This window comes from Eumetopias jubatus, unplaced genomic scaffold (genome assembly GCF_037043125.1).
Source record: "Eumetopias jubatus isolate StellerSeaLion01/CBP00866 unplaced genomic scaffold, mEumJub1_p1.0 scaffold_10, whole genome shotgun sequence".
NCBI classification, from domain to species: domain Eukaryota; kingdom Metazoa; phylum Chordata; class Mammalia; order Carnivora; family Otariidae; genus Eumetopias; species Eumetopias jubatus.
This window is the reverse complement of record NW_028274816.1, coordinates 27952054-27972801: the sequence shown is the minus strand read 5'-3', so window position 1 is coordinate 27972801 and position 20748 is coordinate 27952054. Positions and strand designations below refer to the sequence as shown.

Below are 20748 nucleotides of genomic sequence, written 5' to 3'. Positions count from 1 at the left end.
AAGATAATTTAGGTATTAAATGGCTTTTGCATCTGGGAGTGCTTGTCAAGAAATCAGCCATTGTTCTTATGAATTAGAATACTTCCCTGGATTAATATGTTCACTTTAAAAAATAAACAGCGATGTCCAGGAGTGCTTCCAGGAGGGAAAGTGAAGATAAATGTGCTTTTAGGTGACTGTGGTTTATTCCTTCCAGAACAGAGTCTGCTTATCTACCAAATGGGCCCCCTTAGCTACGTAGCAGATTAGGTGTCGATAAGTAAAACGTGTCAATCCTGAAACTGGAGGGTTTCCCTCTGAATAGCTGTAGTTTTGGGGGCCGTGGGAAGGCGATGCTTTGTGTGGATGCTGTGCTTCTGGTGCATTTCCACATGGCAAGAACTCTGCTCGCTGCTCTGGGGTTTTCCCCAGTGTGTCTTGCATACTCGTTCTGGATGTGAAACAGTGTGTTCTGTTCAAAGCCATTTGCTTATTTTAGAATTTAAAGTTCTCCAAGTATTTGGCTTAGCTTTATTTTTTACTCGCTTTGGTCCCTTCCATGCACAGAAAAAGGGAATAAATGCAAAAGAAAAGTAGACGTGATGGTTAACTTATGGTATTTGGAATACATTTCCCCAGATGGGTTGGGGCCTTCCATCATCTCATTTATGTTAGTTAGGAAAGCATTCCAACTTTGGTAATTCAAGATTCAGCTGACTCTCCCTGGAATAACCACCTGCTTTTCCCTTTCCTGCCATAGCCTTTCAGCAATGGACTGGTGACTGTGATGGTCCCCCAGCTGCGGAGGGAAAATAGTCTCCTCTTGTGGAACGTCTTTGACTTGAACACCCCAGTCCACACGTTTGTGGGGCACGATGATGTGGTGCTGGAGTTCCAGTGGAGGAAACAGAAGGAGGGTGAGTGAGTGGGAGCCTGATTTCCTTCTGAGCCCTGTTCCACAGAAGCTCCAGTAGGGTTGGCCATGTGGTCCAGCGTGGAGGACGCAGACCCCTCAGGTCTGGGCTTAAGGAATGGGAGTCAGGGGGACCGCCACCTACCCACTGTAGATGGGTAAAGGGGTGTGTGGCTGTGGCTTCTCTCCCAAGCTCCCGCTTCTTCTCTTAGGTTCAGTATCATCTCTCACCTGCGTGGAAGAGATCTGTAAGAGATGGATAGACTTGCTGTTGGATCATCCCTAGGGCTGAAAAACTCTGGGGTCACAATCCTCAGAAGCCTGGCGTTTGCTCCTTGCCACTCTGGGGAGGAAGGAGACCTGAGGTCATCATTAGCACCACCCACCACCACGTATGCCTAGTTCCCTTCCCAATGCATAGTGGTCTTTTACCTCCCACCTCCTTGAAGATGGGTTTGACCGCATGTCTTGCTTTGGTCATGAGACATGAACAGAGTGATACGATCTCTTCTGGGTTGAAGCATCAGCAGCCGTTGTACAATTACACGCTCTCTTTGCTTCTGCCACCACAACTGGCAAAACTCCAGCTGGAGCTGTGCCCATGAGCAAGATGTCCTTGCTTTAAGCCTCTGAGATTTGGGGATTGTTTGTTGTTGCAGCTTCAGCTAGCCAGCCCTCACTAATGCAGGGTCAAGTGTAATGGAGTCAGAAGCCCTCAGCCTTGGCTGCTCCACCAGCTCACTGTGCAAACTTAGTTGCAGCCTCTCTTTTCCTGAGATCTTATTGTCACGATCTCTAAAGGAAGTATATTTCTTGGTCTTTCCATATTATGGAAGGCAAGCCAGGCAGTGGAGTGGTGTGACCCGTCTAGGGTCCCAGGAAAGGTTTCGGGTAGACCTGGGATTATAGCACTCATCTTATTCCGGTTTATTTGTGACCTTCGCAAGCCTCTCTTCCAGGATAGTTTTTGAAGGGACTCTTTGGATCATCCTCTTAATTTTCTCATCTTTATTTCCCGAGTATCCCTGCTTCTAGGAACATGAGGCTGCTTGGTCTTTATCCCATCAATTTGCATGCATGACTTTGACTTTCAACTTCCTTTCTTGCATTTTGCCATCGTAAACAGATGAAGTCGTTTCCTCATAGTCTGGCAGGGAGAGGTTGGCCTGTAGTTTTGGCTTGAAACAAAGTTTTTAGCAACCCATTTTCAGTTATCTGTGTCATCTGTGAGCTGGCAGGCTGAATTGTGTACATGGGGGCCATCTAGTCAGTAGTGAGATTTTGAGTGCAAGTTACAGGTGTTTCTTCAAATTCTTTTTATTGTAAAGTGTATCATCTGTCCAGAAAATTGCATAAAACCTGTACAATCTTACAAATTTTGAAGTGAAAAATCTATGTAACTACCACCACAGACTAGAAAGGGAAAATTACTTGAGCCCCAGATCACAGTCCTTTCCCTTCCCCAGAAGGAAACCTGTCCTAATATTTATGAGAGTGATTTCTGTTGTTATTTTTATAGTTTTGCCACCGTTTATGCATTCCTCGAAATAGTTTCAGCTCGCTTGTTGGACTTTTTGTAAATGTAATCCTCCTGCACATATTCTTGTATTTTACTTCTTTTTCAACCACTGCTGCTCCATTTTATTTTACTTCCATGGCTGCTTAGTCAGTTTTTACTGGATTACCTCAAGCTTCGACTTGGGTTTTCACTGCGGTGCAGGAGCTCTTAGAGTGCTAGCAAGAGAATTGGGATGTCGTGGCCAAGGGAAGGGGATGCTTCGTGAAGGAAGCTCCAGTCACTGGTTTCAGATGTTGCTGAAGGAGCAAGGTGCAGAGTAAGAAGAAGGCACTTGGTGGTACAAATAGGAACCAATGTGATCATTAAGAGACGAGTTCCAGAAGCAGATTGAGGATAGAAGCCGGATTGTAAGGCAACATGAACAGAGGCAGCAGGAACTGGTTTTGTGAATGAAGTCGGCTTCACAGGCAAGGAGCAGACTAAGTTGATCTTAGAGCTGCTGCCCTCTCTGTCTGAGGGCAAGGAGAGGGTGCAAGAGAGGCGGTATGTGGGAAAGCAAGGGCCCTTGGAATGGGGGTGAAGGCACTGGTGGAGGGGTTGGGATTAGAATGGAATTAGGGATAACTCTTCTCCACAGTCAGGGACATGAAAAGAAGCCAGATGTGAATGCAGACGATTGCTGATGTGAACATGAGTCTGTACAGGGTCCAGGGGACTCCTGGCAGGCAGCCGTTCAGAAGACTTGCGTCCTCTCCGGCACACGCAAGAATACAGCAGCACGCTGAGGAGCGAAGGCCCAGCTGAGGGCAGTGACACAGGGAAAGAACTTCTGCCCCTCACCCACCCACCCTTTTAGCTTGGACACATGTTCTCTGCTGCCTCCATTTTCCCATCTGTAAAATGAAGGAATTGGATGAAATTCAATTCTAAACTCTTTTAAATTCTTTGCTCTCTAAGGATGGCCATAAAGGAGATTCTCGATATGACCTAATTACTCAGAAATGCCCTGATCCTTTCATAAAGCTCCCTCAACGATTTTAGAATACTTTCCCTCTGACCAGACCTGATATATGGAAATATAACTCAGTCAATTAAGAACACTCAAGATTGATTATCCTTTTTTTTTTTAAAGATTTTATTTATTTATTTATTCGACAGAGACACAGCAAGAGCAGGAACACAAGCAGGGGGAGTGGGAGAGGGAGAAGCAGGCCCCCCACCGAGCAGGGAGCCCGATGCGGGGCTGGATCCCAGGACCCTGGGATCATGACCTGAGCCGAAGGCAGACGCTTAACGACTGAGCCACCCAGGTGCCCCGATTGATTATCCATTTTATAAAGAGATGCATCTCTTTACCAAAAAATTCTTTTAAACAGCACGGTGCCGTTATGCATTTAAAGCAATTCGTTTCACAGAAGTCATATTCATGCTCAGCTCCTCTGGAGCATATAAAAGGAGGAACATTTGTGGAGGCGAAAGTTCAATGTGATGTTAAATCCCAGCATCCCTCTTCACCTGCTGAGCTGCCAGATATTACTTCACTTCATTTAAGTTTCTGTTCAAATGTGACTTCCTCAGGGAGGCCTCTCTAAAAATAGCTCCGCCATCAGTTCTCTAATCCTGGGTGTTATGTTTTCTTACTTTTCTTTTTTTTTTTTTTGTTTAATAACACTGTCACTACCAGACATTTTATTATGTATTTATCTATTTGTCTGTTGCCACCACTGGATTGTGAGATGTATAAGGACAGAGACTGTAGTATTCATGCTTGTCCTAGTACCTAGAGCAGTGCCTGATGTCTAGGAGATGGTCAACAAGTATTTGTTGAATGGATGGATAAAGGAATCTCACCCCACTGCAACCTGTAGCAATACTAATGGTGAATTAAAAAAAAAAAAATTCCAGGGGCGCCTGGGTGGCTCAGTCGTTAAGCGTCTGCCTTCAGCTCAGGTCATGATCCCAGAGTCCTGGGATCGAAGCCCGCATCGGGCTCCCTGCTCCACAGGAAGCCTGCTTCTCCCTCTCCCACTCCCCCTGCTATATTCCCTCTCTCGCTGTGTCTCTCTCTGTCAAATAAATAAAATCTTAAAAAATTCCAGGATTATTATTTGGTGATTTCTAGGGTCCAAGGACTACCAGCTGGTTACGTGGTCACGGGATCAGACCTTGAGAATGTGGCGAGTGGATTCCCAGATGCAGAGGGTATGTATTCAGTGCTGTTGTGGAGGAATGTAACTGGGTACGCTAGAAACTTAAAAAAAAGACAAGGTTTAGTACTTGTGGGAGTTAGAGGATACGTGAGAGACCTTTACTAATACTTGCTGGTTGGCTGAGTGGCTTGTGTAGGCCACACGGAGGCTTTGCGATCTTCAGGAGCCCGTGTTGGGTACTTCTTAAGTGTGAAAAGCCTCTGACTGCCTTTTCTCATGTCCCGGTGTGAGAGTGTGGGTAGCCGACTGAGCAAATGGCCCGTGGGCTTCATTTCTTTCTCTTCTTCTAAATGAACTAGGATGTCTAACCTTAGGGCCTGCAGTGTCCAGAGCCCTTTACATCCATCAGCGGCACCTGTCCTATGAAGCCCTTTTCAGTTTTTGCCCCATAAATGATACCTGTTTCTTATACGAACCGCAGTGGTTGGTACCTGGTATGAACTGCCGTGGCCCTTGCTGTGCTCTGCCTCAACATGGTTCTTCCATTCCATGGCGACATTCCGTAACGGCCGGAACTGTGCCTCCTTGTGCTGCCTCCCCCACAGTGCTCTGTAGAGGATAGATAGAAAATGCTGCGTAAAATTTTCAACCCTGCAGGGTGCCTGGCTGGCTCAGTTGGTAGAGCATGCAGCTCCTTCTTTTTTTTTTTTGGTGCCAAAACCTGGGAACAAGAGCATGCAACTCTCTCTCTTTTTAATACTTTTTCAATTAATTAATTAATTAGAGAGATCAGGGGTGGGGGCTGGGGAAGAGCAGAGGGGGAAGGAGAGGGACAAGCAAACTCATGGCTGAGTAGAGAGCCCAATGTGGGCCTCAGTCCCATGATCCTGAGATTCACGAGCCCCACGTTGGGTGTAGAAATAACTTAAAAATCAATCAATCAATCAATCAATCTGTCTTAAAAAAAATTTTGCAACACTGCTCAGTACAAAGTCACGCTTGAGCATTTTGTTTAAGTATCATCACCTTACTGCCTTTCAAATATATTTTTTCCAGAAAGTACCATTTGTTCATTTTTGGTCTTGGGTTAGCTGAGCAACTCCATAAAGGTTTGGAATTTAAAGTAATGTTTTCTGAGGCTTGCACAAACTATGAACAGGATGAAAAATTTCCAGGGTAGCTAAAAGTCTGTTCTCCTGTGTATTTCATCAGGGAGATTTGGTGGAGGGTAAAACCTATTCTGATTGTATCGGTTTTTGGCCGACATCTTTAGCCTTTGTGATTCCCATTTTTAAGTCAGAACCCTAACCAGACATGATGATCATTTCCACTGACATCTGTAGACCTAGATCTTCTACCCTTTGTTGCAGCTTTGTGCAAACGACATATTAGATGGTGTCGATGAGTTCATTGAGAGCATTTCTCTTCTGCCGGAACCAGAGAAGACCCTTCACACGCAAGATATAGATCACCAGCACAGCTTGAGCCACGGGGAGGAAGAAGGTAATCGGTCAAACAGGTGTTTCAGGGGAAGTGCCCCTCTGTGCATCTCAGAGTTACAGCAGATACCGTAGAACGGCTCTCGGACCCATTTTCAAAAGCGTTTTCCAACAACTGAAGAACCTCTCTCTCCTGCTAGTCTTAAAGGAAGACCCCCCGAGCAGTGTCCTGGAAGAGAATAAATCGGAGCAGCCAGGGCTGCCTCAGACTCTGCAGCAAGAGTTCTCGCTGATCAACGTGCAGATCCGGAACGTCAATGTGGAGGTGCTCACTCGTTTACGGCCTCGTTCCCCTGCTTGCGGATGGCAGTCGGGGGGCGAGGGGACTCTTTCAGCTCTGGTCTCAGCTAGCAAAGAGCTTTGCTGCACCAACAAGTGAATCTCTCTGCTTGCTGTTTTATTTTCTAGGTTTTCTAGAGAAATAGATGTTTTACAAATGCAAATTATAGTCTTACCATAGTGTTTTCTCGTAAGATGAACCAAGGAATAAACCGATGCTCATGTGTCTTGAAATCCTCTTAGCTGCTCCAACGCCTCATTTTACCATGTGTGAAGTTACTTAGAGCCAGGAAGACTTAGTGATTTGGCAGGTTACTGGTATAGTTAGTGGTAGAGCTGAATTTGGAAGCCAAACCTCCTGACCACCACCCCCACCAGGTTCTTTGGACTCTGCTGTACTGTCTGCCTTTAAAGCTGATCATTTCCTTAATGACTTAGATTCATAGTAAGAAGGTCACCAAACCTCTTTGTTCATTTAACACATGGAAAGGTTTACTCTCTTCCTTTTGGGGAGGTATTGAAATGTTTTGCTTCAGAAAATTGAGTCTGTGAAGGAGTTTTGAAGTTTGATTTCTTTTTTGCCCACATTCAACTAACAGTAGGTATGGATATGTGCATGTGCATAATTATCTCCTTTGGCCTTTTTGGGAGGAGGGGGGCAGAGGGACAGAGAGAATCCCAAGCAGCCTCCACGCCCAACACGTAACCCAACGCAGGGCTCCCATCTCACAACCCTGAGCTCATGACCTGAGCTGAAATCAAGAATCAGATGCTTAAACCAATTGAGCCATCTGAGTGGGTGAGGATTGGCGTTTATTTATTTTTTTAATTTTTTATTTAAGATTTTATTTATTTGTTTGACAGAGAGACAGCAAGATAGGGAACACAAGCAGGGGGAGCAGGAGAGGGAGAAGCAGGCCTCCCGCGGAGCAGGGAGCCCGATGAGGGGCTAGATCCCAGGACCCTGGGACCACGACCCGAGCCAAAGGCAGACGCTTAACGACTGAGCCACCCAGGCGCCCTTCCTTTGGCGTTTAAAACAACTCTGCAATACATGCTTTTCTCCCTACTTTACAAAAGAGGAAACAGACACTAAGAGACGTAATGACTTGTCTGAAGTCAGCGGCTGTTTGGTAGAAGAGGTACTATTTGAATCTGTCTCCAGATTTCCCACGTGTGTGCCTTTTTTCGCTCTACTCCAGCTGCCTTCTCTGGTTGGCAGCCCAAGAAATAGAGAGAGAAAGGATTCTTTGATTAATTGGTTACCTGTATCAATTCAGATCATAACCCTTTGTTGAGAACAGTTGAGAACAGTGTGGATAGCCAAGTGATTCTAGTTTAAGAAGGAGATCTTGATTCCTTTTCCAGGAGTGCTTTTTTAAAAGTATTGAGATAAAATTCATGTACCATAAAATTTACCCTTCTAAAGTGTACAATTTGGTGGTTCATAGTATAGTCACAGAGCTGTGCCACCATCACCCCTAATTCCAGAGCATTTTCATCATTTCATCATTCTTTAAAAATCCTATTAGCAGTCACATCCCATTTCCCAAGCCCCCGCCCCTGGCACCCACTAATCCACCTTCTGTCTCCACGGATTTTCCCAGGAGTGCTTTTTAACTCGAGTCCGGTATTTCAGTTTCTTCCTGCTTTATTTTCTCATCTCAAAATAAATGTAACAAGTTTCGGTTCTACCTCACAGCTTCAGGCTGAAGCTTTTTTAAGTCACAATACTTTGAACTTATTAAATCAGTGCTAAAATTAAAAATCTGTCTTAAACACGGGTTGTCTAAATCTTCCAGATTCATTTGTCTCTGGAGAGTCTCCCTTTGCCCAGGTCCCGGGAACCTAGAGCTTGCAGTTAACTTGTTTAAATTCATTTGCATCCGGAAATGCCCGATGGTTCATCTCCCAAGCAGTTGTCCCTTTGTCATCTGCAGATGGACGCGGCGGATAGGAGCTGCACGGTGTCCGTGCACTGCAGTGGCCACCGTGTCAAGATGCTGGTGAAGTTCCCCGCGCAGTACCCCAACAACGCTGCCCCTTCCTTCCAGTTTATCAACCCCACAACCATCACATCCACGATGAAAGCGAAGCTGCTGAAGGTGGGGGTCTGTGTTCACACATTCTCCTTAGTGTAAGAGGAAACGTCTGTTCACAGGCATCAGCATCTAAGTTGAGTGGTAAAGTTGAATGAAAACTCCAGTAGATAAGATTTGAAAGTCATTGTGTGTCTGTGCTTCGGCGTTAACTTCATTGTGTATGGAAAACATCAGAGCAGTGGTTCTTAACCTTTTTGGATCATGGACCCCCTTTGAACATCCAGTGAAAACAGTGGACCCTTCCCCAGAGAAATTTGCACAAATGTACATAATTTAGAAATATAGTTGTAGTTCTATACTTATATATAACCTGCTCATAGATGTCCTTAAAGTTATGCATTAATCCCTGGTTAAGAACCCTGCAGTACATTTTCATTTATCTGGAAACAGTACGCAAGATGTATTCTGAAGCTAAAAGATATTTTATCATCGGAAAACAAGGGGCACCTGAGTGGCTCAGTTGCGCATCCAATTCTTGATCTCAGTTCAGGTCTTGATTTCAGGGTCGTGAGTTCAAGTCCTGCTTTGGGCCCCATGCTGGGCATGGAGCCTACTTACAAACAGAAACAAAATGTAAGGCAATAAAAAAAAAAATCCATTCCAAGAAAGGAGGTGGTGTCATCCTCAGGTGAGGCTGGCTGGCTGCCCAGGTGAGGTATCTGAAGGGATGGCGGTGCCTGAATGGAGGTGGACTAGCCTGGCATCTGGTCCTTGCTCCTGCAGCCTCAGAAACTTGCTTTGGCAGTTCTAATCAGAGCTAATCAGGCAGAATCTCCCATTAAAAAAGCCCCACAAGCTGGGCATGATACACCTTTTTCAGTTTGAGCAGCGTCATGAGTGAAGTAACTGAAATGTCCTGACAAACCAAGATGACCCAAATGCTACACACCCTTTGCCTAGTTTGTATCATACACACTTGACCCATCTTTCTGGGGGAAGATACGTAACCAAGAAAATTTTCAAGTGGTGTAAGGATCTCTCAAATGCTGCTCTGATTTTGTAGTATAGGTGCATTTTGTGCTTGGAAATTTTTATTTTTCATCCAAGTATAATATGTAGTGTTATATTAAATTAGTTTCAGGTGTACAATAATAGTGATTCAGCAATTCTGTACATCACCTGGTGCTCATCATGACAAGCGGACTCCTTAATCCCCATCACCTGTTTCACCCATCCCCCACCCGCCTGCCCTCTGGTGACCAACTGTTCTCTATATTTGGGAGTGTTTTTTTGTTTTTCTGTACTTGGAATTTGAATATTTCATTGTCTTATTTGCACATACAAAAAAGATGTTCCTATTGTTATTAAAATGATAGGATTAAAAAAATGATAGGATTAGGAAGTATCTTTAAAGGTCAATTCAGTGCTGCCTGATAAAAATATAACGCAGGCTACACGTAATTTAAAATTTTCTAGTAGCCACACTAAAAAAAAAAAAAATTGAAAGTAGCAGGTAAATTAATTTCAGTAATATTTTTACTTAAGTATATGCAAAGTATTCTCATCTCAGCATGTAGTCCATATAAAAATTATTGCGAGAGCTTGCATTCTCTTTTTCGTACTAAGCCTTCAACACTCGGTATGAATTTTACACTTACAGCACATTTCAATTCAGCACACACCTAACAACTGAGGCTGGCCCTTTCCTTTTCTTTCTTTTTTTTTTTTTAAAGATTTTATTTATTTGAGAGAGAGCAAATAGGGGAGTGGGGCAGAGGGAGAGGAAGAGGCAGACTCCCTGCTGAGCAGGTAGCCTGAAGCTGGGCTTAGTCCCAGCACCCTCGAGATCGTGACTCCAGCTGAAGGCAGACGCTTACCCGACTGAGCCACCCAGGTGCCCCAACACATCTGAATTCAGACTACCTCACTTCACCTGCTGTGTAGCTGCATGTGGGTAATGACTTCCATATTGGACCACGCAGGCCCAGTTTACACACCTGTCTTCAGTATGTGTATGTCAGTTTATGTCTATAGCATGTGCCTTAAAATGTTAGGATTTATATTTTTAAAGAAGCAAAAAGAAAAAAAGATACATTGTAATTTCCACCGAAGTGAAATCTGTTCCCCCTGGCTTGTATTGGGTATTACTTCTAGGATACTGAAATTTTCATGAGAGGGTAGGGGTTCAGCTAGGAGAGGAAAGGAGTAGAATTCACCAGAAAGAAATGTGTTCTCTTAGGCTTTGTGTGCCTGCCCTGGCTAAGGAGAGGGCTTCTCGAATGTGCTCTTGTGAGCCTCTAGAGCCAGGTGGAAAGTAGGATGCCGAAGCCTGACACAGCTCCAGTCTCCCTGCATCTTCACGACTTCCCACGGCTTTGAAGAAGAAAAGTGAATCAGGAGAAGGAATGTTGCTATTCTTGACTGTGTTTTGTGCCTTTTCTAGATCCTGAAAGACACTTCCCTGCAAAAAGTGAAACGAAACCAGAGTTGTTTGGAGCCCTGCCTGCGCCAGCTCGTCTCCTGCCTTGAGTCTTTCGTGGTGGGATTCTTGTACCAACCTATGCTTTGATGTTTTCTTTCGTTTCTTCCTCCCCAAACTAATGTATCCTTATTTTGTAAGTCAGCTTTAAGACAGCTTCTGGTTTTTAGTCTGTTAACTTTTAAATTTCAGAACCAAGAAGACAGCACTTCCAGCAACCCCTTTGCACTCCCAAACTCTGTTACTCCGCCCTTACCAACGTTTGCCCGAGTGACCACTGCCTATGGGTCATACCAGGATGCCAATATTCCCTTCCCTAGGACCTCGGGGGCCAGGTTCTGTGGAGCAGGTTGGTCTCTTTTTTGGTTCTCTGATTCTAGATTTTGAGAGCAAGAAGCCCAGAATGTCCTGTAGTCTGTAAAGAAATCTCAGAAAAATCAGGAAATTTTCATTTGTTTTTGTTTCCTGGGAACTCAAAAGACTGCTGTAGTGTTAAGTGGTCTGATGCTGAATCGGCTTCTGTGTACATATCCTAGGAATGTTCAACAAAATTACAGTTTTAATTTTTTTCATTCTGGTGAGCATGAATTTGAGTCTAATTCAGATCCCTGATTCTCAACACAGGACGGGTCGCCTAGCAAAGAAATATAAAGTACCCGAGAAGATTTTTTCCACACCACACACATCCCATCCCTCCTGGATCCTAGAGATTCTGACCTTTGTCCTTGTTACATATGGCCACAGTCAAGAATGACCAGGGCCTCCTTAGGATTTCCCACGTGCAGCTCATTGACCCTGATGTGCACATGTGTGTCTCCTTTGTCAGGGTTTCTGGTGTATTTCACAAGGCCGATGACGATGCATCGAGCAGTGTCTCCGACAGAACCTACTCCGAGGTGAGCTTGGGAGATGCAGATGGCAGCTGCATTCATGGGGCCATAAGTGGGCAGACATCTGGGAATGAGCACTGAGTTTGTCTTTGGACAAGTGGTTTTAGTTCTTCAGTAAATACACTAAGATTTTTTTTTTTTAAGATTTTATTTATTTGACACAGAGAGAGACAGCGAGAGAGGGAACACAAGCAGGGGGAGTTGGGAGAGGGAGAAGCAGGCTTCCCTCTGAGCAGGGAGCCCGACGTGGGGCTCGATCCCAGAACCCCGGGATCATGACCTGAGCTGAAGGCAGACGCTGAACGACTGAGCCACACAGGCACCCCCCACTCTAAGATTTATTCATGAAAGATTAGGTTCACGAAATTGCCACTAAGCTGAGATTTGGGAGATCTGGTTACTACCAAACCACCAGAAGTACTTTGATAAAAGCTGTTGTCAAAACAAGGCAAATTCTTTTTTAATGTGCTTTTCCCCTATTGCTAAAGTATTATTTGAACATTAAATAAAAATAAAAAAGTAACAAAAAAGATCATCTACAGGTCCACAACTCTGATACACCACTTCTAACATTACCAAAACATGTTAAATTTTTAAAAATGACGTTAAGTGGTTGGAAAAACTCACAATATGGAAGTTTTAAATTAAAATTTGAAAGCTGGGGCACCTGGGTGGCTCAGTTGTTAAGCGTCTGCCTTCGGCTCAGGTGATGATCCCAGGGTCCTGGGATCGAGCCCTGCGTTGGGCTCCCTGCTCTGCGGGAAGCCTGCTTCTCCCTCTCCCGCTCCCCCTGCTTGTGTTCCCTCTCTCTCTGTGTCTCTCTCTGTCAAATAAATAAATAAAATCTTAAAAAAAAAGAAAAAAGGTCTTTAAAAAAATAAAATTTGAAAGCTTTCCTTTTCCTTGGCGAGTCACTGTTAGCAATTTAATATGCTTTCTGTCTGGTCTCCATTATTTTTCTGTGTGTGGGTTTTTGGTTTATTTGTTTTGTTCTGTTTTTAAGAGGCAATCTAAAGTAACAAATGGGAATATGGACTTTGGAGCCAAGCCACGGGGTCCCCATCTTGGTCCTGCTGTTCTGTGACTGTAGGCAAGTTACTAAACTGTGCTTGAGTTTCCTCAACAATAACTTGGGGATGATAGTGGCACCTACCTCCTTCAGCTGCTGGGAAGATTAAATGTGTTAATCCCTGAGAAGCATTTAGAACCATGCCTGGCACATTGCTCTGTGTTTCCTATTACTACTACTGGTTGTATTTTTTGTTCTTGTTTTTGTTTTTTTTATGTTTTTACTGTTTTATTGAGATATAAGTCACATAGTATATAGTTGACCCATTTAAAATAATTCAGTGGCTTGTTGTATATTCACAGATACAGACAGAAGGTAGATAGTGTTTACCCAGCCCTGGAGGAATGGGGGACTTGGGAGTGTTGACAGCTGGGGGATGCAGTTTCTTTGGGGGGTCATTAAAAATGTTCTAGAACTGACTATAGTGATGGCTGCGCATAAATTCGCCTATTCTGGGCATTTTGTATAAATAGAATCATATAGTTATGTGGTCCTTTGTGACTGGCTTCTTCGCTTAGTGTAATGTTTTCAATGCTCATACATGTAGCATGTGTCAGAACTTCCTTTCTTTTAATTGCCAGATAATATTCTATCATATGTATATGCCACATTTTCTTTATTTATTCATCAGTCAGTAGATGTTTGGGTTATTTCCTCTTTTTGGCTATTATGAATGATGCTGCTATGAGCATTTGTAAGTTTTTGTGAGGGCCTAGATTTTCATTTCTCTCAGGTATATATGTAGGAGTGGAATTGCTGGGTCATATAGTAAAGGGTTTTTTTCTTCATTAATCAATTTTATGTTTTAGAACAGTTTTAAGCATATAGCAAAATTGAGTGGAAAGTCCAGAGAGTTCTAGTATACATCTCTGAACCCACACATGCACAACCTCCCCTATACCACTGGTTTTTTAAGCTTAAATGTTATCAGTTATATATGATAGACTTCTGGTTCTGCGGTGGGGCAGCCAGGATAACACGGAAGCCTTCCCACTGCAAACACCTGGGTGTGCTGGATGTAATATAATCAGCATATTTACAGGAAAGAAAGGAGATTGAACTGCTGTCCTGAGAGTCTGTCAATCTCTGCAGTAACCTAGGCAGATGAGACCTTGGCCAACAGGACTAGGGAGTTAAGTGTCAGAGACCCCATATGCTACTTTGGGTTCTTTATTTGAAAGATTGTACTAAAAAACAATCGCCTACTCTCAAAGGGAAACAAGAATATGTGTATCTGGGCTTTGGATCAGAACAGCATTTTATTGAGGTATAATTTACAGTACACGAATTTGAAATGTATACCTTGATGACCAGCACCCAGACCAAGATACAGAGCAAGGGTTCCCTGTCCTTTCACCCAGAGTAAACCAGTCTTGTGACTTCCATCATTGTAGTTTTAGTTTTGCCTGTGCTTGAGCTTCATCTAAATAGAACATCATGCAGTGTGTGCTATTTTATGTCTTACGTATTTTGTTCAACTTAATGTTTTGGTTTTGGGATTTTATTTGAGAAAGAGAGAATGAGTGGGGGGTGGGGCAGATGGAGAGGGAGAGGGAGAAGCAGGCTTCCCGCTGAACAAGGATCCTGGCATGGGGCTGGATCCCAGGACCCTGAGATCATGATCTGAGCCAAATGCAGATGCTTAACCGACTGGGCCACCCAGGCGCCCCCAACTTAATGTTTTTGAAATGGATCCATATAGTTGTATATGTCAGTGGTTCCACTGTATGAAATAATACAGTTTGTTTTATCATTCTCCTCTTCAGGAATATTTGGATTATTTCCAGTTTCGGGCTATTATTAGTAGATCTATACATTCAGGTCTTTTTTTTTTTTCCATGTATATTAATTTCTCTACCCAAGGACTAGAATCCTTGGGTCCTAGGTTAGGTGTATGTATGATTTTTGTTTTTAGCATTGCCAAAAAATCTGTCCCCAGTGGTTGTGCCATCTTACCAGCAATGTTTCAGAGTTCTGGTTGCTCCACATTCTCTCCAAAATTTGGTGTTTTCAGTCTTTTCAACTTCAGCCATTGTGGTGGGTATGTGGTATCTCATCCTGGTGATGACTAGTGATGTTGGGCAGCTTTTGTGTGCTCGTTGACCATTTGGGTATCTTCTTTTGTGATATGCCTGTTCAAGTATTTTGCCCATTTCTTTAGGACTGTGTTCCTTATTATTTATTTGTGGTTGTTTTTTATTCTGGTTGTAAATCCTTTGCTTGAAGTATGTATCGATTTTCTCTTAATCTGTTGCTTGTCTTTCTCCTTCCCTAATGATTTTTGATAAACAGAAGTTTTTAATTTTGATGAAGTCCAACCTGTCACTTTAAAAATTTAATGGTTAGTGTCTTTGTGTTGTAGAAAAACAATCTTAGCCTACCTAAGGTCACAAAAATATTCTTCCATTTTCTTTTAAAAATTTATGGTTTTAGACTCCTTATTTAAGGCCTGTAGTCAATCTCAAATTAATTTTTGTGTATGATGTGAAATAGGGGCCTAAGCTCACTTTTTTCAGTAGAGATACATAATTGTTCCAGCACCATTTATGGAAAAAATTTGACTTTTCTCATTGAATTTGCATTGATTTAAAAAAAATTGCATTGGGACGCTGATGGTTCAGTCTGTTAAGCGTCTGCCTTTGGCTCAGGTCATGATCCCGGGGTACTCGGATCAAGCCCTGGGTTGGGTTCCCTGTTTAGTGGGGAGTCTGCTTCTCCCTCTCCCTCTGTCCCTCCCCTCACTTATGCTCTCTTTCTCTCAAATAAGTAAATAAATAAAATCTTTTAAAAAAATTGCATTGATACATTGTTGAAAATCAGTTGACCCTATGTTTGTGGGTCTGTTTCTGGAGTCTGGTTTTTTTTTTCCCCTTTCATCTATTGGTTTCTCTGTATGCCAACACTATCCTCTTAATGTAGCTTTTATATAGTAGGTCTTCAAATCTGCTAGGGTGTGTCCTCCAACTTTATTATTCTTCAGGATTATGTTGGCTGCTCTAGGTCTTTTGCATTCCTGTAAAAATATGAAATGGCTTATTGGTTTCTACAAAGAAAAAAAAGCCTATTCATATTTTGGTTGGAAATGTGTTGACTCTGTAGATCAGTTTGGAGAAAACGGACACTTTGACAATAATATGGAATCTTCCAATCCCCTAACATGGTATATATCTATTGTTTTGAGTCTTCTTTAATTTCTCAGCAATATTTTGTATTTTGTATTTTCAATGCACATTTTAAATTTGTTTCTAGGTATTTGATGCTATTATAAATGAAATTTTTTAAATGTTTATTTCCAAACGTTTGTTTCTAATATATAGAAATAAGTAGATTTTTATAGATTGGTCTCCTATTTAAATTCACTTATTAGCTCTACTAGTTTGCAGATTCCTTTGAATTTTCTATGTATACAGTCAGAAGTATTCTCTGCTTTTGCAGACAAAGCAAAGCAAAGCATTCTGTTTTATAAGTTCATTTTGTTTTTTGTTTCCTTTTTTCCCCCCATTTTCCCCATCTTTTCTCTTGGTTTCATCACGTGCTTAAGAGTGACACTACTTGGAAATATGGAAAGACTGGGACGCCTGGGTGGCTCAGTCGGTTAAGCGTCTGCCTTTGGCTCAGGTCATGATCCCAGGGTCCTGGGATCGAGTCCCACATCAGGCTCCTTGCTAAGCAAGGAGCCTGCTTCTCCCTCTGCCTGCCTCTGTCTCTCTCTCTGATAAATAAATAAAATCTTAAAAAAAAAAAAAGAAATATGAAAAGACTATAGCCAGTATGGATAATTCTGCGTTTTCAACCACAGGTCTCTGTCAGCCTTGTCTGCTTATCATACTGGCTTGATTGCGCCCATGAAGATCCGCACGGAGGCCCCTGGGAACCTTCGTTTATACAGCGGGAGCCCCACTCGCAGTGAGAAGGAGCAAGTCTCCATCAGCTCCTTCTACTATAAGGAGCGGGTAAGCAGCAGAGCCATGGCCTTCGATTCTTATTCCTTCTGGATTTTTGTTCTTTGTCTCCCTGCCCGCTATGCAAAGCAGCTGGGTTAGTAATCCCCCTGTAGTCTTTAACTTTCAAAATTAGTTTGTTCAAGAAGGACCTTTGCTTTGTTCCTTCCAGTTGGTTTTAACTACTGTGAATGGTGTGTGTGGAGGGATGGGTTGGTTCTTACGGTCCGTACTTGTCACTCCCCACTTAACCCTATCCTTGTTCCCCTGACTTGTTAAGGAGATTCCCACTGTTTCAGGTAGGATAATTTAGCTGCAGATCTTCCTTGGTGTTCTGATGTTTGTCACCAAGTTAAGGGGTGCTTCTGAAGACTTGGGGTCTCAATGTGTTTAGAACGTCATAGCGGTGAGAAGTTTTAGTTGATCTCGGAGGGGTCTTACGCTCTTACTAAATCCGCACCGAAGTGCCCAGCTGAACGGAAGAGCTTACGGGAAAGTCACCAGAGCCTGTCCTGGGCTCCTGGGCTCTCCGGCAGCGCCTCATCCCTGACCTACTATATCAAGCTGTCAGAAGCCTTTGGTGACGACACCATGGAGAATGTTGGCAGAGCGTAGGAGTGCTTCTAAGAACTCTTTCTGTGTTGTCCGATTGAGAGGCTGGTTTAAACTGCCTTTGGACTGACGTGATGTCTTAAACACAGCTACCACCAAGCTATTAACCACCTCAGTCCTTAGGAATTCTTTGTTGCTGTCCCCAACTAATTGAGAAATGGTGGATTGACTATCACTGAAATGTGTTTTTTAAAAAATTGAGTTATTTTAAATAAAAACCCAATTTCCAGCAAGTGTTAGAGGTGTCTGCACTCCGATTGCAATGTAGTCTCTAGCCTTGGTTCACACTGGTAGTTGGACACCTCTGACTTTGTGTAGTTTTAGAGTTGGTATGTGACTGAAACGAGCAGCAGGAACTGATGCTTGAGACAGGATCAGCCTTGGACAGAACCACTCCGTTGAATGGGGACAGTGACTGTTGCCGTTCTGCGGTCCTCTTCTTCACCTCTCTGACAGAATTGTGCCCCTCGGGGCCCTGTTATCTTCCCAAGTCCTTTACATTCCAAATTTTTAGGTGTTCTTCCCCTCTAAGCAAGCTAGTAGGCATTTTATTGGCATAATAGTCAAACAAATTCATGGTTGGGTAAATGGGGGAATTTTCTTTAGCATCAGGGCCAGGCTGAGGAGATCTTTTAGTCAGAGACAGTTCTGAATCCCCCTCTGAGTCATGTCATGTGTTACTCCTGCTTGGGTTTGGATTGGGAAAATAGGTGGACTAGCATTTTGACTCTGACAGTGCAGAAAGGCCATGCCTAGGCAAAATAACCCCAGTTCCACGATGGGACCTCTCCTAATGCAAAAGCATTTGTAAAGCCTTACTTACGTACATGTTTTTCATGGTCTGGCTTCTTTTACCATAAACACCATAATCATAAAGAGGGACCAAAGGCACATAGATAATGACCTTTTATCAGACAGGATCCGCTGGGGAGGAGGGGAAGGATGTGATACCTCACTTTGGGATGACTCCCAATATACAGCTTCTCCACAGAAAACAGGCTATTATAGTCCCTTAAGATGACCTCATATATTAAGTGATCTTTAAGTTTTATTTCAGAGACTGGCCATATAAAATGGGGGCAGACACTTGTAATTTTATATGAAACGTTTGTATTTCTGTGTAATATACGTACAGAAAAGTTCACAAATCATAAGTATATAATTCAGTCAATTCACAGTCACACAGGCCAAGAAATAGAACATTCTAAGAACCGTGGAAGCTCTCGGGAGGAAAGCACATCTCAGTGGGTGACATGTCGTAGTTATTAGGTGAAATCCTATGAAATTACTGATACTTTATTTATTTATTTATTTATTTATTTATTTATTAAAGATTTTATTTATTTATTTGACAGAGACAGAGACAGCGAGAGCAGGAACACAAGCAGGGGGAGTGGGAGAGGGAGAAGCAGGCTTCCCACCGAGCAGGGAGCCCGATGCGGGGCTCGATCCCAGGACCCTGGGATCATGACCTGACCCAAAGGCAGTTGCCTAACTATCTGAGCTACCCAGGCGCCCTCATACTTGACCATTTTTAATCTCAGAAAGTTTCATGTGGTTCAGCCTCATAAGAAGTTAAACAAGTGAGTCATTTTGTGATGAATCTGAAATAAATTCATCTCTCCTTGAACCTTGTTCATGTCCATCCCATTACTTGAGGCACAGGGCGGGGGTGGGGGAGTCAGGGAAATGAAATGGGGCCATGGTATCGTATAGAGGCCATCTTCCTTCCTCCTAGAGGTCGATACAGTTTTATCCCTCAAGGAGTATTTTCTTATCCTTAGGTATCTAGTTTGACATATCAAATAATACCACTTTTATTACTTTTGTTCTTAAAATGATTCCAGATTGCCACATTTCTCTGTGCTTAAGTCTTTATTTTCAGCCCCAGTTTTTCCCCTACATATTTTTATTCTCTTTCAGATCTCTACCCTTGAGATCGTTAAATGAGTAAGAGTCAAGGAAAAGAATATAACTGCGTTAAAGTATAGCAGTGAAGGAATTATAGAGTGTTTTGGAGATTATAAGACGCTTTATGGAACCAGTGGGGATTTTACCGTTTGTTTCTCTTGTTTTTATGTATTTTTAACTTGCCCTACTTAGGTCATATTATTATATTCACCCAAATGTTCTCCAGATGGAATTCCAAGGTTCGTTGCTAAATACTTAAAAATGTGAGAGACCTAAAAAAACAACAACAATAAAAACCAACTATCAAATTTCATAGGAAGTTAGAAAGCAGGAGAGATGCTAGCGTTCATTTGGTAACTGGACCAACTCATAATAGTTGACAAAATACTGTTTATTCCTAGGGCAAATCAGAAGACCCAGAACTTGTGATAAACATTAGGCCTTGGCCTATAAACATTTCTAAAATTTTGTTCCCGTGCTTCAGTTTATGTCACTAAAATAGCTCTAATGTAAATAACTGAGGCGGTCTTGAAGTTAATAGAATAATTTCTGATTTCCATAAACAATGCTTTTCGGCCCCAGTTTCACACTGATGCTCATGTTGTTAGCCAGTGCCCTCAGGAGGGCAGCTCTTCAGCCTTGCTCCCTCGTTCCCTCCATTTCTCATGCACGCTTGCTTACCCATCACTCTGAAAATAGCCCTGCAGCCCTGAGGTCAAGGCTTCCACTTTCCCCAGTGCCCACCAAACCACAGACCAGAAACAGTTGGGTGTCAAGTCTACCAAAGAACTTTTTCCTTTTTAGGAATGAGAATCTTCTCGCACATAGATGTGCTCTTGATGGGGAGGGGAGACCCTCCACCCATTTCTCAACTTGCCCTGCGATCCTCCGTAGAGTACACCGACATTGACCTCGGCCTCCTTATATCTTGAGATGTGTTTCAAACTGAAGAACGATGACACTGAAGCTGGGTTGGGAGAGCAATGGGTCGGGAGGGAGGTGAGGGAATCCAAATATTGCTGTGCTGAGGTTTAGATTTTTAGTCGTTCAAACCCGATTTTGCAGTAAATTGTGGTACCTTTTAATCCATCAGATGTGTGGGAAGCTTTCATTTTATTCTATATTTTTCCCTTTTAATTTTCTTGGTGTTTTTCTTCCCTCCTCCTGGGTGTAACGTTTTCACGCACAGATGTCTCCTCGCTCTGCCCGGCGACGTTGGTCCATACAAGCAATTAACGACTTCCCGGTACTGTGCGCTGTGCAAATGCTCTCCTTGACTAATCCTGTCTGCCCAAAGGCCCAAGAATAAAATGCCACCTGCCTGGCTTTGAGGAACCTGAGTGACAGGCTGGCTGGTTTTCAGGACCAGCACAATAAATTTTTCACTCTTGGGAGTCAGGCAAGGACTTCCTCCTTGTTTCATCCAGTTTCAAATGGGTGAATACTGAGACCGTTAAGGATTGTG

At 43.0% G+C, this 20748-nt stretch overlaps 1 protein-coding gene across 1 annotated transcript in view; it reads left to right on the top strand.

The window, feature by feature from the left end:
* The window catches only part of WDR59 (WD repeat domain 59), an 84025-nt gene that overhangs the window by 40489 nt on the left and 22788 nt on the right, over nucleotides 1-20748 (top strand). Inside the window, exons 10-18 of the mRNA XM_028092901.2 lie at nucleotides 740-896; nucleotides 4534-4613; nucleotides 5932-6064; nucleotides 6201-6325; nucleotides 8280-8444; nucleotides 10825-10920; nucleotides 11053-11209; nucleotides 11687-11756; nucleotides 16619-16772. Coding sequence (XP_027948702.1) covers nucleotides 740-896; nucleotides 4534-4613; nucleotides 5932-6064; nucleotides 6201-6325; nucleotides 8280-8444; nucleotides 10825-10920; nucleotides 11053-11209; nucleotides 11687-11756; nucleotides 16619-16772 — 1137 coding nt within the window. The remainder of the gene's footprint in view (nucleotides 1-739; nucleotides 897-4533; nucleotides 4614-5931; nucleotides 6065-6200; nucleotides 6326-8279; nucleotides 8445-10824; nucleotides 10921-11052; nucleotides 11210-11686; nucleotides 11757-16618; nucleotides 16773-20748) is intronic.